This window comes from Perna viridis, chromosome 3 (assembly GCF_037379345.1).
Source record: "Perna viridis isolate PV_CMFRI_1.1 ecotype Kerala chromosome 3, ASM3737934v1, whole genome shotgun sequence".
NCBI lineage: Eukaryota > Metazoa > Mollusca > Bivalvia > Mytilida > Mytilidae > Perna > Perna viridis.
Genome location: NC_142447.1, coordinates 25,008,157 through 25,025,404, shown reverse-complemented (window position 1 = coordinate 25,025,404; position 17,248 = coordinate 25,008,157). Strand labels below are relative to the sequence as shown.

The window sequence follows — 17,248 nt, the reverse complement described above, 5'->3', positions numbered from 1 at the left end:
TAATGGCTGTTGCTTTTAATAGATAAATTTTATGTGAGATATGGGACTTACATACATTTATGCTTCTAGTTTTACCATCACTAGGGACCATATGGGTGTAATTAGCAAACTTGTCAAAAGTTAGGTCTAATTTCAGCTTTAGAACCCAATGATTAATTTGAAAGAGGGCATTGTTGATACTTGATTTAAAAACCCAAAGAAGGATCATGGACTTTAGATGGAACTGGTGACCCATAGCTCATTCAAGGCAGATTGAACCAGATTCAGGCTGCCCTGAAACTTCTTGTCAACTCACCAGGATAAAAAGTTTTTTAAGAGCACAACTTCATTTACATCTTTGTCCCTTATTGACCATCTAAAAATTTTCAGTCCGCTTAACATCTCAGAAACCATTGATCAGATTAGACAGAACTAGGAAAGAATTACAGTTTCTATAAATCGTCCACAACAAATAACAATAAGGTAATGTGTGGAATGTAACAGTCTGATTGTGTTAACTGATTCAGGTGTTGAAATATCCAGCATTAACTCTCCTGATGATGTTTCCTTCCTTACACTTAGCTAACTCCTACTTACCTAGACAAGCTCTACATGATATGTTAATGATGTGAATTCAAATTTGAGTTTTTCATTGTATCCTTACTGAAACTGTTGATAATGCTTTTATTATGTCCTAAGCAAGAAGTGGGAGGACCTAATATAAGGATCTTTTTGTTTCTAGAATTTACAATGTCACATGTTATGATCACAAAACATTATTTGACTCTCTATATTTAAAAATTAGCCTGTATTTGATCCCAACTGCCACCAATCTTTTTCTATACATTGCTACTTTTATGGTATCTAGCGAACTTAACTGTGCAAAATTCTTGGGGTAGGACTTTTCAATGGCACCAATTTTGTACAACAAACCCTGTTAGCAGTTATTGTCCATTTTATTTACAGATTAAGATGTTTGTACATTTAATGATTGACCAAAACTGCAAAAGATAAACTGTATAAAACCATTGGAGCTTCAACTTGTCCCGTAGAATTTACAATATCTTGATGATAACCTGAGAACAGATCTCTATATATTTTTTTTTTACTTTGCACAGTTGTTAAGCACCATAAAATACAAAATTAAATATAATTTTCAGCTAATTCAAAAATACAGTTTTTGAGTTCAGCAGTTTGGACATTTTGCCATCCCCCTTTTTTCACCATTAGTGGAAGGGTATCACTTAATGTTCCATTAATGCCCTATTTTTTAACATTAAAAATTTCTTAATGTAGCTTTGAGGAAAAACAAATAATATGTGGTTTTCTGTACGTAGGTTCTGCATATTATTCTTAGACACTGAATCAGAACATTAAATCGAGACAAAAATGTAAAACAATTGAGCATGATAAGAATGAAGTAGTGACTTATGTATCTTTAAATAGCTCTTGTGGTCAAATACCTATGCACTTCTTTCAGCCAATGTAACAAAATTGACAAAGGCTCTAAAAAATGGCAATAAATGCACAATTAAGGTAACTTAAAAGTTGAAAATACATTCGTCCATCCAGGCTGTTGGCTTGCAAATTGTTTTTAAATCCTAAATTATAATAAGTTACAATAATATTGATAAAAAGTTTTATAATTTACAAACAGTACAAGGACTTCAAGTATCCTCTTTAGGACAGTATAAATGAAATTTTTATCTGTTATACTTCTGTGTGCCTGAGGCTAAAGACAGTTGTTAATGAGCTATAAACTGATAAAACTATTTAACATTTTTGCCAGTTAATCAATAGGTGAAGTTTATGGTAAATAACTGGTGTTAATCTCCTATAACAATGTGCTAAGTGTTTTAGGGATACACATCCCCAGGTGATGCTGCCTGCTAACATTTGTGCACTGGACTATGCTTCAAGGATTTTGTAAGTAATTGTTAAGATTTTTACACACTTTTGAGAGTGTAAAATAATTTTAAAGCTTTTTGTCAGTGTTTGATAAGGTTTTTGTGTGTAAATAAATTTGAAAAAAATCTGTTTCAAGGAGATTTTTTGCAAAGGTTTGTTTTTAAGTGGTATTTTTTAAAAAGATGCAATTTTTATGAAAGAAGAATTTCATTTTTTTTTTGTTTCTAACTTATTTACATGTATTATGGGACTAAAGTCTTTAGAGATAAAATCTATGTTATCATGCTTAGGTATAGAAAGAAATACTTGTAAGGGAATTTACTTGAGTCCTGTGTTTCTTCATTTTCAATACCTTAGTTTCAGGGTGCACATCGAACCTATATGTACTCTGTCAGTTGAGTAACCCATAAATCTTTAAAATTACTTGAAAATCTGAAAATACATTTTTCAAACTGTCAAAAACTCCCAAGACTTAGGAAGAATTACTAACATAGTGTAGTGTTTTGTGGATTTTGGGACACTGAAAAGTTTTGTTTGTAGGTCTACCAGTGAATGTTCATTGAAGTTAAAAAAAAAAAATCATTTCATTTATTAATACTGTAAGTGTAAACAGTGTCAATAAAATGACTGCAAAAAGATGATAACACCTGGTTTAGAACAAAACAATGAATATTGATCAGTAGCATATAAATAAACATAGTTATCAAATAGATACAACAGACCACTGATTAATAAATCAGCCAATTTAGATAAGATTTTGGTGTAATAAATCCTAGTTCTTACTTCTGTGGAGTAAATTAACTATATTGCTCAAATTTTTTAACCTTATTAGTAAAGTAATGGTGGAACCTTACTGTGCAATTGCACTTTGTGATCTGGAAAGTGAAATGAATTATTTCGGACTGATTTTTAAAAAAATTACCCCCCCTCCCCCCACCCACACACAAATGAAAGGAGTACCTAGAAGATTTATACAGTGTGAGAAAGTTTTAATTTTCATATAGTTTCAAAATTTGTATTTAACAGTTTTAGAGAATAATAGCGTTTTATTAGATTGTTGCTTCAGCTATAGGAAAAAATCATTAACAGGTTATGAATTGGAAATCATGGAAATCATTTCTCCTAAAAACAAAGAATCTTTCACAGATTTTTTTTAAATGAAAAGAATCAACTCTTTCTTCTAACATCTTTACTGATCAGATGTTTTCTATGTTGCAGAATGAATACATCATCTGTATGTTCTGAGAAAAAAGCAGAAAATTTATGCTGAAGTTTATCTCTATATGATATGGATAAGATTATTTTCTGGTAAGATTTACATTGTAATACTTGAAAAATCCATTAAAGTTAAGTGGTTACATCAAAGTGGGTACAAAACCAATCCTTTTGCCATAACCATGAGTAATTAAAAAATCTGCAGCATATAGCATGACAGACAGCTGGCTCATATATTCTCTGTAGCATATTGTCAGTGACCCATGGAGTCAAAATAAAATTAATACCATCCACAAACTTCTTTATCACATAAATCTGGAAACTGTATACCTAAATTCATAAACTTCCTGTTTTTCCAGAATTATGGCAACATTACCAGAATATGGAAGTATATTACACTATGTACAAGTGTTCCAGTAGTACCCCTCCAGCTGTTGGATTTGATCAATATTTGGATTTGTCACTCAGGTTATAAACATGGAAACGTTAAAGTCATATTTGAACAGAATTAAATTCCCCCTTGTTTCAACCTCAGCAGCTGTTACCTCCAATGGATTGAAAAGAGAGAAACTAAGTCGGAAAGGGAGCCTTCAACATACCTCATCTAAACCATTGAAGAAAAATAGATATGAAAACCACAATCCATTAAGTAGTCGTGATTCTAATGGATTTATAACTATAAATGGAGTTAATAGGAATAATGACCAATTTGTAGATGAGGATTTCTATGAAATACCACTGTGTGGAAGGGATTCAGCCATGAAATTGTCACTTGACAGCAACTCAATGGCAAAAAGATCTCCCCCTCCTGTTAAACCACCAAGAAGGGATAAGATTCTAGTTGTAGACCTAAATGTAAAAGATGATGCAGATTTAGGCCTTTCAATTGATGCTGTAGATCTGTTCTCAGTTGAAAACTACTTTTATGGAGAAAGTCCAACCCGGAAAAGAATTTACAGTGATCGTGGAATAGATTCTATGAATGGTTATGCAGATATTGTTGAAGTATTACGGATAGTTAATATCAAAGAGGGTAGTGTTGTACATAAGGATGGAAGAATTCATGTCTATGATGAAATTCTGGAGGTCAATGGACAGTCTGTGCAGAAAGAAACTGTTGGCAATGCAAGGTGAGTGTTAATGTAAATTGTAGTTAGTAGGAATGCTTATTAATGAGGGTCCTATTTATTCCTTCACTTTTGCTTAATTCATACATTGTTGTATTTACGGTGCATTCAAAAGAATATTATAGTTTTATTGTTTGACAGTTTAATTGAAGAAAACTCATTTAACCTATTATGTTGTAAAGTTATATAGAGAAGAGCCTTTATAAGTACATAAAGATCCCTGCAGCTCTTGTAAATTAACTCATATAAAAATGTATGTATACAGAAACAGTTATATAATCAAACATGTTCCTGGTAATTCTGTAATAAAAGTATGTTTGGTACTCTAAGTTACCTTAGTAAAACTCAATGTACACTAATTTTGATGCTTTGTTTTTTTTTAAAACTTCAACAACTTTTTAATTCATTTTTTACCTCCTGCAAATTATTAAGGCACCATCCCAATTGATCTATAGTTTTCCTTGAATACCAAATGTCAAAAAGAATGCACTTCAACACAAGTGAAATTCCAACCTGCATGAATCATGTGTAAGAATCAATAAATCTGGTTTTTATTGTGAAATCAGGTCACCTGTGTATTCCAATCATGTTTCATAGTCCCTTCATATGATCTTATACCTGTATAAAATGCTCACTTGTCCAGCTAAATCCAAGCATGGCAGATCCAGAAATTTTTAAAAGGCGATAATCACAATCAAGAAAATAAAAAAGGGGTTTCCAGGCAACTATTTACTTTTTTTTTGTACAAATTGAAAAAAAAAATCAACAAAAGGAGGAGGGAATTCCAGGCATTTATGTAGGAATGCATTCTCTGCCTAAATGGTTTGTTTAATACAGGTTTTACCAATTAAAATGAAAGTTAATATTTACTCTGTTTACATATTTATTAAACCATTTAAGCTTATTTAAGACATAAATCTTTGAAAATATTTTAAAATATGAAAAGTTTTAACACATCAAGTGTTTGAACAAAACACCATGTCTAATAAGATTGCTCTGGAAAAACAATTAACCAGGTTATAACATGTACTGTACATGTACTTATTGTACATTGTACATGCATATTGCTCAGATACATGTAGGAATATGTACATTGAATCAATGAATCCCACCCATGAAAAGTATGTACAACATGTATCCTTAGGTCGTTTGAATGCTTGTAGGGAATTATTTAAAATCATAAGTATTAGTACAACAAAATTGTACATGTATATGGTTTAGTTGAATAGGAAAAACAGGTATTTCACATGTATACTTTTACTCCATTAAACTTCATGTACATATACATGAATGTCTGTACCTACTGAAAGCACTTTTACCTGTCTTAGTGACCTTGTGTCATATACATGTATTAATTTTTCTTATCATATGAATTTGCTGATTTTTACAAATCTTTCTGTATTTCAAAATTGTATGTTTTGTATATGCAATTTTCGTATGTATTCTCAGTGTTTCAATATCTAAAGTTTGAATTTTAAATAGAAAAGAGATTGAATGTGATATACATTGTACACAAATGAAGGAGCTGTTCAAATAGTTGTTTTCCTTTGCACCCGGTACATGTACATTGTACATTGTTGTGATCAAATTAAGTTAGTTTATACATGTATGGCTTTATTTGTAGTCAAGGACAAATTCAGAGAATGTGGAATATTGTGTTTTAGAAAAAAAGGGGTTCCAGCCTATTATTGTACTTTTTTCTATAAAAATGCACAATATTAACAAAACTTTTAATAAAAAGGGGGGGTTCCATTCACTGGAATCCCAAACTCTTAGGTCCATTAATTTGTAGTCTGCCTGTGGGGCTCACCACTGAAATCCCCAACCTGTAGGTCCATTAATGTGTAGTCTGCTTGTGGGGGCTCCAACCACTGAAATCCCCAACCTGTAGATCCATTAATTTGTAGTCTGCCTGTGGGGGTCCAACCACTGAAATCCCCAACCTGTAGGTCCATTAAATTGTAGTCTGCCTGTGAGGGCTCCAACCGCTGAAATCCCCAACCTGTAGGTCCATTAAATTGTAGTCTGCCTGTGAGGGCTCCAACCGCTGAAATCCCCAACCTGTAGGTCCATTAATGTGTAGTCTGCCTGTGGGGGCTCCAACCACTGAAATCCCCAACCTGCAAGCCCTTAATGTGTAGTCTGCCTGTGGGGGGCTCCAACCACTGAAATCCCCAACCTGTAGGTCCATTAATTTGTAGTCTGCCTGTGAGGGGCTCCAACCACTGAAATCCCCAACCTGTAGGTCCATTAATGTTAAGACATGATTTATGCCTTCCTGTAGTAAGTAAAATATAAGATGAAGCAGCTGTTCAATACAGGAAATAATTACTTGAATATTTACAATTGTGAGCCAAGTTTGCTCTTGATGCACCCCTTTGTAGTATGATTTGATGATTTCAACCTTTCTTAATATATTAATTCTGCACAACTGTTTGAAAAGGTGAGAAATTTATATTGAGATCTTTGGATTTTCTCATCACTTAAAGACCTTAACAGGGAAGGAGTATATTAACACTGCTGTTCCTCTGTCTGTCTGTCTGTAGCACTTTCAAATCAACATCTTTTTTCAAGAATTTTAACATACTGGTATTTTGGTAAATTTGTACTCTTAAAGAAAATCTAGAAATATATTGATTTTCAAGGTCACGAATCAAAGATCAAAATTACTGGGTCATTGTGGGATGCTTTTCTTGACATAAAATTAATCATTTTTAACAAAAATTGTGTAATTTGTATTTTGTGGACTTTTCTGATATGTATTCCTCATGAACATGATATAATACAAGAAAATACTTGTACATATATCTGTATTAGATCATATAATGACTTTTTTGTTTACAATGTAGACCAAGTAGTCAATTCAATGCAAACTTTAAAAGTTTGTTTAATTTTAAAGAAAAAATGTACTTGTATATTGAAAAGCAAAAAAATTTAATGTAGGGAGGTATATTTTCATGGACAAAAGTCTGAAAATCTTGACCATTATAAAGAAAGATCTGATTTTGTCTTTAAATAGTCAAGAAATCTGTTCATTTCTTTGTTACATGTGACTATTACATATAAGAGAGCAAACTTACAAAACTAATTACTGCATTTCTGTTGAGTAAGAAATATTTCAAATATTTAATAGATGTACCTTGTGCATTACAAGTTTCATATTGGTATTTTTCCAAGTATTTACTTCAGAGTGTACTTTTATGATACCCAAACTCATAAAGATAAGGAATATACATGAACATGTATCTGTACCGTTTTTTTCCTTGTCCATCCATCTGTCTGTTTGTCTGTTCATCACACTTTTTTTTCAAAACAATTTTCTTGATATTTTAACACAAAATAAATACAGGTATACCAGTTTTGGGCTAGGGCAACAACTTCCTTTTTGACAACTGGATTTATATTTTGACCATAAACTACAGTTGGGGGCATAAATACATTGAAATCAATACTGGATATTATCTCACCGATTTCTTGTTTTTAATGTATGATAAAACATACAATGTGAGTCTACATTACATAGACATATACAACTGTACATGTAAAAGGAACTAATACATGTATATGTGTACATATATAAATGTATCAGTATTGATCAACAGTGTTGACACTGTAATGAAATCATCCTCCTATTATGATGTTGTCACATTTTGTCATACATCCTCAAACCATTGAAATGTATACAGAATACAAATGACTTTTTATGTAATGTTCCTTGTTGTTTCTAATTTCATTAATCTGTACTCAGTACAAATGTATGCTTAAAACATGAGTTATTGCCCTTGATTGCTTTTATTAGGAAGTTTACAAGTACAGTCATCCAATTTATTGGGTCAAGTTTAAAATGCTGGACATGTCCTTCAGCAATGTTTAATTTTAAAGTGATAGTAAAGGGCCATTCAATTTTCCTTGTTACGTATATATATATATATATATATATGCCCAACTAAGCTAAAGTATATTTTTATATTTAATATCTGATTATTTGTCCCAGTCTCAGACCTAATGACCACTGCAAGATTTAACATTTACATGTATCACTCTGCTGGCTTATTGTATGTATAATCTGTAGATCTGTTTACCAAGACTTCAAAATGTCATAAGGCTTGAGCACTTGTTAAGTCTGATATACTGCACCTTTTTTTCACATAAAGAAGCAGGTTCTAGTACTGAGTATGGCAGAAGGGTCAAAGCTTTGTAATAATGAATATACAGCTGTACATGTATACATCTTCCTTGAACTTGCTACAAGTCTCTCTGCAATATGTTTGTCTTTAAAGTTACTATGTTCATTACTATCAAATATTGATTCACTATAAGCTGCAGTGCTGCAATAGCAATGATATTAATATACAAGAACATATATAACAGACAGATCTACATTTTTTTTATTGGGTTGACATTTTTAGGTTGGATTTTCTTGTATTACTGGTGGATTAGGTTAAAATATATAACTTTTCCTTGATAGAAAATTAACTTTAGTAACCTCTGACGTGAAGGGGAACATCAGTGTCATGTCCTCATGTTTAATCGAGAGACCCTTATGTTAAGAAAAAATGGTGTGCATGTTTAGACTATCATAAATAATTTTTCTTCTTAGCACAATATTGATTATTAACTTTCACATGATTTTTTTTAAGTTTTATACAATGATTAGAAAGTATTTTGTTCTATTGTTTCATTCTGTTTTAACAGAAGATAAATATTTGAATTGTGAGAGTTATATCCCTTTTTTTAAGTTGTACATATTACATTAAGTCAGATGAGGGTAACCTCCTCAGTGGTTTTGGGTAACCTCCTCAGTGGTTTTGTTTTATTACCACTATACATAGAAGTGTGTTAATATTACTACATGTATTATCAGATGTAAACAGAAAGAGGTAAAGGTGGTTTCAAATGAAGAACTGATAACAATGATAAAAGTTTACAGTCTTATCTTGTTTTTGGCACCACTATAAAACTGTGATAGAACTTCTTCTTTAAAAACAATTATCGGTACTTTAACAGTAGGAAGCAGCTTATTTGCACCTCTATCTGAATGGTTAGCCCAGGGTTATCTTTTTATTCCTCTTCAATATCTTCCTATATCTCAAAGTAATTTGTAAAGTATTCCTATAAAACAGTGAAAAAAAATACCTAATAATTTTATATTGAAGGATTTTCCAATGAGCTTCCTCTTATGATATGTTGATGAATTAGGACGTAAATTCTCTGACTCTAATAGGAAGTTGATTGTTAATAAAGGCTCTATATATCAAGTTTAAACTGATCGTGGAATACTTATTACATGTAGTTAACAATGACATCAACGGTTACTTCCAATATCTCTCATCTTCCTGAAATAGGATTACTTCTTTCAGAGGAGGATTCAGAAGAATACAGGTAAAACTACATTACATGTACATGAATTTTTAAAATAAATTTCTTCATATATGAAAAAAAAGTTCTTAGTTTAACTAAATAGTATGTAGTATTTAAAGACTAAGATGATACTAGATTTTTTTTCAGTAGTATAGTGATTAAAAGTACTCTCTTATAAATCATTATTGGAAATGTCATCATATTTTCATGGGATTTTATATCTTTTTTGTGTGCCTTATGGTAGAAATCCTCTTGAGTTAGAAATTCCTTTTGAAGGCTTTTTCAATTCAAAAACACAAATGTTGTACAAGATCTTTAACAGTGAAATTGTACACCGGAGATAAAGTTTAAAAGTTTATAGATTTATAATCTGTGTGTCTGTTACTGCTCTGGTAATGGTTTTTACTGGACAATTTTGTCACATCTTGAAACTAAATACACATGCCAGTACTTTCTAAGAAATGTTTTAATGCAACTTTAGGTATGTGATAATCAACACTACACAAAGATAAATTCTGTTTCTCTGATTCGATTTTCAGTAATTATGTTCCCCATTTCCAAAGGGCAGTGTACATGTATCACATGTATTTTATGCACTATAGTATCCTTTTTTGTCAGTTAGTCTGTCTGTTTTGATGCTTTGGTAATTTTTTGGGTTGATATTGAATATGTAACATTGAGTTTCACCCAATCAGAGAACCAAAAAAATTATACAAGTGACTGAACTCTTTTAATTATTGCAAACTGATTGAAAATAGCTGTAGTTCAATAGAAATTTCAAGCTGATTGACTTGTGTAATTTACAATTTGATAAACCCACACTCTGTTTTCCTCATTCAAAATTCGTAATAAAATTTGAGAAATAATATACTGGTAAATGAAAAAAGCCTTGATCCAAAAGGTAGGTGATAATTCATATCAAATGTGATTTGCTTTCCTACTCACAAATTTAACCATTTGGTATATATTAATAAATGTTAATTAGGTGTAAAGTAGGAATAATTTCCTGCACATGTTTTTATCCATCCTTATAATGATGGTACTTAACTGTGATAAATGGTAACAATTGTTTTAGCTGGTAAAGTGCACTGGTATCTGGCATTCAAATGTTCTATTTTATTGATCTGACCAGTATCTAGCCTTGAGGCCCATACAGTAAAATAGAACATTGTCAGGCTTTAGTTATACACTGATTTTTGTGCACACCACGAGGCAGAATTCCGGGTGTCTATCAGTTTGTCTGTCTCACCTTGTAACCACTCCAATGCCTTCATTTCTCAATAGATTTTTATGAAATTTATACCATGGTTTCTCAATTGTATTCTTTGTAATATTGTTAGAATTATCTTCCTTGGAAATTGAAATTTCTTCAAAATTTGTATTTTATGATCTCCCAAGCCTACTTTTTCAATCAGTTTTGATGAAATATTTTGATGAAAGTTACTCTAGAAATTACTACCATGATAGCCAGTTTAAATTGTGAGAGTTATCTCCCTTAGAGATTGAAATTTCTTCAAACTGTTTTGCATCTTTGCAAGTGCCCTCACACATACATTTCCCACATTTATACTAAATGTTCAAATATGAGTTTCTTGATCGTAAAAAAATCAGAAAACATTTTTCATGGCATTTATTCTCTTTTTACAATTAAAATTAGAACAGGCATTGGACATACATGTAAAAAGAATGTACAATAAATACAGAAAAGTTAAGGAGAGTATTACTATGATGGGTAATGACTAAAATATCTTAAAGGATTACAAAAATAATCTTAAAGAAAAAAAAAAAACAAGAATGTTTTAATTAAATTGAATGTGGAATGCTAACCCACCTTTCTCCTGTTGCTCTAGTCTTGAAGATAATCAGTAAAATTGGTTTTGTTGTTTATTGAAGACTATTTATACAAACCTGTGCTATCTTTCCAATATCTATCACCTGCCAGGGAGGAAGATGTTTGTTTTAATTACACAAAATGCCAAGAGATTTAGATGAAAATATGAAACATGAAGGTAGGTGGTTTGAGACTACTAAATTGAAATAAATCAGTTTTTATCCAGTTTAAAAGATGGTTGCAGAGAAGTTTATTAGCATGATGTAATCTAAAGAACTTTTAACTTTTAATGCCGTAGTCAATTTGGCGCTTAGCAGTACAACTGTCATAGACAATATAGTAGGTACAGATTGTGTTGTAACTTGGATTAAACTGGGTATACTTCTACACACTATTTTACATCTTAGAATTAGCATTTCCAGAATTTTATTGTCGTCTTATATATGCATTCTTCATTTCTTGTTACATACAAGATGTATTACTAATTAAAGCCTAACTAATTGAAAAATTATAAAATTTATAGAAAAATGCATATGGATTACACAATAACAACTTTGACCTATTGACCTTCTTATGACAAAAATAAGTCACTACTGATACCAGTACATGAAACAGTTACTAATGATGAGAAATGGTCATTCATTTTACTTAGCTATTAACATTAAGTAAATGAGGGTTAACTTTCTGGCTTAACCAATATTGATACTTGTTTGATATGCTGTAGAACTCAATGAGTTGATCTACAGGTCAATATGGTGATGATAGGAAGATCTTCCAATTAAAAAGCAATTTTTCCATTCTTTGAAGAATTTCATGGAATGCTTCAAGATAAGAATTATTTGTGGTGTCTCTGAGAAGGGTTACGCTATCTTGGTTGTGATTTAGTTGTGATATGGCTGTATTTTGCTTGTGGTTACATGGATTGGAATATTATGTCCTACTTAGTGACTCCATTATGTGTTTTGGTGCACCAGAAGAGAGTAATTAATTTTTAATCATTAAAATCATTAACATCTGGTTACAATTTAATCAGTTTCACTTAGCTGCCAAGTTCATTGAGAAGTGCCTTACATTCAGATAAAGGGAGAAATATGAATTGAAGGGAAGATGAATTATTCTAAAAGATATTTTCACCCTTTTCTGATTGTCTTGATGTTCCAAATGACAAACCTAGGCATATGTTTTTCACCCAACAACTGTTAGTGTTGAAGTGGTAATATTGTGACAAAAAACATGATCTTTGTCTGGAAAAAGAAAAGAAAATTGTTCAATGTACATTTGTACTTGAATAACCTTGCACTTAAAAAATACTATTATTCAATATATTTACTATATAGCTATATAGATTTTTGCTAAAATTAGCCTGCCGTGCCACAAAATAGCCAGTTCGCGGCTGGAGGGCAGGCTGATATTTCTAACTCTGGAAAACAATACCTTGCTAAATCTTCTGCTTTGATAAAATTTTGAGGGGGAGATCTCCTGGAGTTTTGAAGGTTAACACCTACACATTCATCAACATCATTGCTGCTTTTGCTTACTATCAGGAACATTTAAGAAGGTTGCAAAAATGTCAGCTGTAAAAATAAATCAAAGTTTACAGAATACCAGTATTTTATCCACAGCTGTGTATAGATTCATAGTAGTAACTTACCTTACCTTATCTTGATGAATGTCAAAATGTTTTTAATCTTAATTTGAATATATGTTATTTCCTGCCCAGAGGTTATCTGGTGGTCCTTGGAAAAAAAATTTTTATTCAAAACTTCTTTTTATGAGACTTTTGGTGGTATTAAAAAGAAAACAATTTAGTTTTAAACTTTCAATAATACCATGAAAATGAGACAATGGCAGCAACTGAGTTATTTTATTCCAGGGCTTAGGACCAATAATTGTTTTCCTTTCTGGTGTTCATAGATGAAATCAAATGGAAAAATGAAATTATTTTTTTCAATATCCAAAATTTTCATCAGCATTTAACTTTTTTTAAAAGACCATAGAAATGGTGTAAAGTGACATTTTAATTTGTGGAAACTGTTGCAGTGTTCAATTATTTTGGAAAAAGTTCCATGAAAAAAAATAACAATAAAAACAACTCTGATCCAAGAATAGAATGGTTGAAAATCAAGAATGGGATTGTACTGACATATAGGTTTCAACTTAAATATCTAGTTAGATTTGCAAATTAAAAAAAAAAAAAAAACTTTTGAAGACTCAAGTTGAAGTTGCCACCAAGTTTTTACTTTCTCTGGGCAGAATTTTTAAGCATAAACAAAGACTTTAAAACTTCATATGCTCCTTCATTGAAATAAAAGATAATTTTGCCTTTTAAAGATGGACGTGAAATATGAGATAAAGAGGTATTAATAGGATAAAGTCCCTGTGCCGAGTCTTACTGCTCTCACTGACACATCAGTAAAATCATTGAAGTCAAGTTCCCATGAATCTCAAGTGTCCTACGCAAAAAAAATGATGGGTTATGAGGCTTAAACATTAATGAACCATTTCCTGCTAATATCATTATTACATTATTACGTTAGGTGAAGATAGATCACTTCAATGCTGCTTCATGCTAGCCTACACAGAGCTGGAGTATTTTACAGTGAAACCTGGCTGTAATACTCAATAGATCTTGTTAAGAGGTAATCTGTAATGCTTTACTTTAAGGAGAAGTCATACTGTAATATATTACAGATTTTGTTGAGAAGTCATACTGCAATACATTACAGATTTTGTTGAGAGGTCATATTACAGATTTTATTGAGAGGTCATATTACAGATTTTGTTGAGAGGTCATACTGTAATACATTACAGATTTTGTGGAGATGTACTATAATTGGGTTGTACTAGTCTCTAAGGTATTTTATAGTGAAAACTAGATGAAATGTATTACATGTATTATATTTCAAATTTTGTACTGTGTTGACCTTCATCAATGGGGTTCCCTTCTATTTATATAGGGATAGGTTTGTCTGTGCGTCCTTCATTCGTCCATCCATCCGTCGGTACTTCTGTTACACAGTGTGTGTGGGGGGGGGGGGGGCATCTTGAATAAAACTTTCCTAGAATCTTTATTACATATTCCTATTCTGCATCTCCTGTTTTAAATTTTGATCGAGGTCAACTGGTGCATGTTATCAAGTAGGGGAGTGAAGGGGGAGATAAGTTAGTGAACATGCTCACAGTTTTTTTTATTTTTTTTTAGAACTTTTTCCCAGTTTCAGAGTTTAATATGGGCCTTTAAACACAAAAAGGGGACAACCTCATAGTGTGCTTAATTTGTATAGGGTATTTATGAGTTCCAGTCTACTTTACCATACCAGATTTTGATTAGAAAGTTCATTGAAGACAATATAAAAATAAATCTAAATCAGAAGAAGTAATGAATATTAATTAATTTTTAAGCGCTGATATTGTTAACAACTTCTTGTACTTGTAATTTCAGTACTCAATATTCGCATGTGATTTGCATAAATATGTAGTTATATGCCACATAATGCTGCAGATCCTCACTGTGTTTACCGCCATAGCGTCATTGTTCTAGCTTAATACAAGATAAAATTGTATCCTCTGAAGTATCATACATGTGTGTTCTACGTATGTTTCTTGCTTGTACGAGAACGGGAAGTTTCCATGAAATGATCAGTGAGCTTTAAACCTTATCCAGTTTCTGATTCAGGCACTGGGGCTCGTTACAAGACTATATATGTCATATACATTAGCACATCCCGATATTTATGAATATTCATTGCCAGTTCCTGAATCTGGTTTCTAAATTGATTCCTTGGTCAATATTATAATCAAACCAAAGACTGCTACAACATATCTCTTTTAAAACATATATACATGTCTGCCTATGTTTTTTTTTGTTTTTGTTTTTATTTTTGTTGGTATTAGAACGGTGAGTTTACATTAAAAGATAAAATGATCCGTTAGCATTGAATTTATGTAATATTATCTAGTTTCCGATTCAAACACAGGTGTTCATTACAATTGACTATATAAAGGTCATATTTATTATCAGGATATCTATATATAGCCATTGCCAGTTGTTAAATCTTTTTCCGTATGATTGAAAACATTTGGGTCATCTCAGTTATGAAAGAGTATGCACTCATGACAAAGCAACCAAGATTTTAGCTGAAGTCACCCGATTTAAGACCATATCTCATTAATACCATTTGAAAGTAAGCCAAAATCAGTGACAGTGAATATTTGATGATTAGCGACTTTGAAGACTTTGATTAATTATCATTCTTAATTTACATTAACCTGTACATTGTACAACAGATTATTTTGATGCAAAAAGATAAACATTGAAAACTATTTAAAAAAAAACGTGATTACACTTGGAAAAAATGTATCATACATATACTGAACATTTGAATCATGTACATGTATATATTGATGTACATGTATATATTGATGTATCTGCCCTCTAACCATCATCAGTTTTTTACATTTCCCCTATGATACAGATTACACTGTACATTATACAAGTTATCAATAGTAATAAAAAGATATGCAGGTTTGTGTGTTCTGTATATCCAAGCCATCTGACAGCTCCTTATCAACATGCTATCATACCTACATTTTACTCTTTGTTTGAAAATGGTAAGTTTTTATTAAATATATCTTTTGCTTTTTGGCTGAAATTTTAATTAATTTTGTAGAAAATTACTTTTTTTGAAACATGAAGCTTCTGTAATAATTTATAAGTGATAATTTATCCTAGATCTTTCAATGCACAATTTGTTCTTTGTTTAAACCATACTCACTTAATCAGTTCTAAGACATGCTTCTTTGTTCTTCAGCATGTATATTTTCAAGGAAAATAAACTTGGAGCTATGAACTGACAAGCATAGTATTGTTAGAGGTTTTAGAAGAGAAGATTATTAGGGGAAAAAAGTTTTATTTGAACATGAGTTATGATCCATATCTTAATTTATATTTGCAAATATTATTTGTGCAGAAACTGTTTGCTCTAAGATATATGTGAGAAAATTTGATTGACATACATTGTAGCTGAATTTATACATAAAATTGCAAGATGAAAGCTTGAATTTAAACACAATTGAATTTTAAACTACCCCTTCTTGTAACAAAATGGGAGATACATTTTTGTAACTTACAAATGTGTCACATTTACAATAATTCATATTAGATGAAGAATATGCATGTACTTTGAACTTGAAATTCAAAAGATAAAAATGCATTGTATATTGTACACATATGTACCACATTACACTGGATCAATTTTTTTTACTAAAAAAAGAGAAAATATATGGATGATAACTGCTTTATCTTTAATGCATTTCATACATTTTGTCATTGTGGATAAAATATTGTAATTGAAACTTACTGAAAATAATTATACAGAAGGGTGTTCTTCTTATATTTTAGAAAAATATAATGATACTGGTTTATTTTCATTCTCTATACACCAGGATTAAATTGATCAAACCCCTGCAGATAAAGTAGGATTCCTGATGAAGTCTATATGTGCATGTGTTCAATGATGGTTCAGTGTTGAAATGAACTAATCAGACAAAAAGGTGTTCTATACTAGTTCTATCCATGCTATGATTCATTCATACATACTATTCTAAAGAATTAATTACCGTACAGACTTGGATAGTATAACAAAATGTATACTTGAAAGCCATTCTGTGAAGTTGGTAATCAGTTGCAGATTAGAGGGCTGTATTTTCCCCTCTGTAAATTTTTTATGAATACTCGATTTTCACAAACTATTTCTATCTATCCCTCCCCTCCCCCAAAAATATTACAGTTTGCTTTGCTTAGCACTTATCTTTTCTATGCCTCCCC

The 17,248-nt window shown here is 31.2% G+C and overlaps 1 protein-coding gene across 9 annotated transcripts in view; it reads left to right on the top strand.

Moving 5' to 3' along the window:
- Nucleotides 1-1,749: 1,749 nt before the first annotated feature.
- LOC148621575 (uncharacterized) overlaps nt 1,750-17,248 on the top strand; it is a 40,973-nt gene continuing 25,474 nt past the window's right edge. For 2 of the 9 annotated variants that reach the window (XM_088576084.1, XM_088576082.1), the window contains exons 1-3: nt 1,751-1,905; nt 3,106-3,195; nt 3,462-4,232. In XM_088576084.1, the coding sequence (XP_088432210.1) occupies nt 3,580-4,232 (653 nt within the window). In that variant the 5' untranslated portion in view covers nt 1,751-1,905; nt 3,106-3,195; nt 3,462-3,579. Of the gene's footprint in view, nt 1,906-3,105; nt 3,196-3,339; nt 4,233-9,276; nt 9,612-11,483; nt 11,600-15,957; nt 16,033-17,248 lie in introns of those variants that run through there. The other 7 variants (XM_088576086.1, XM_088576085.1, XM_088576083.1 and 4 more) reach the window with 7 other exon arrangements.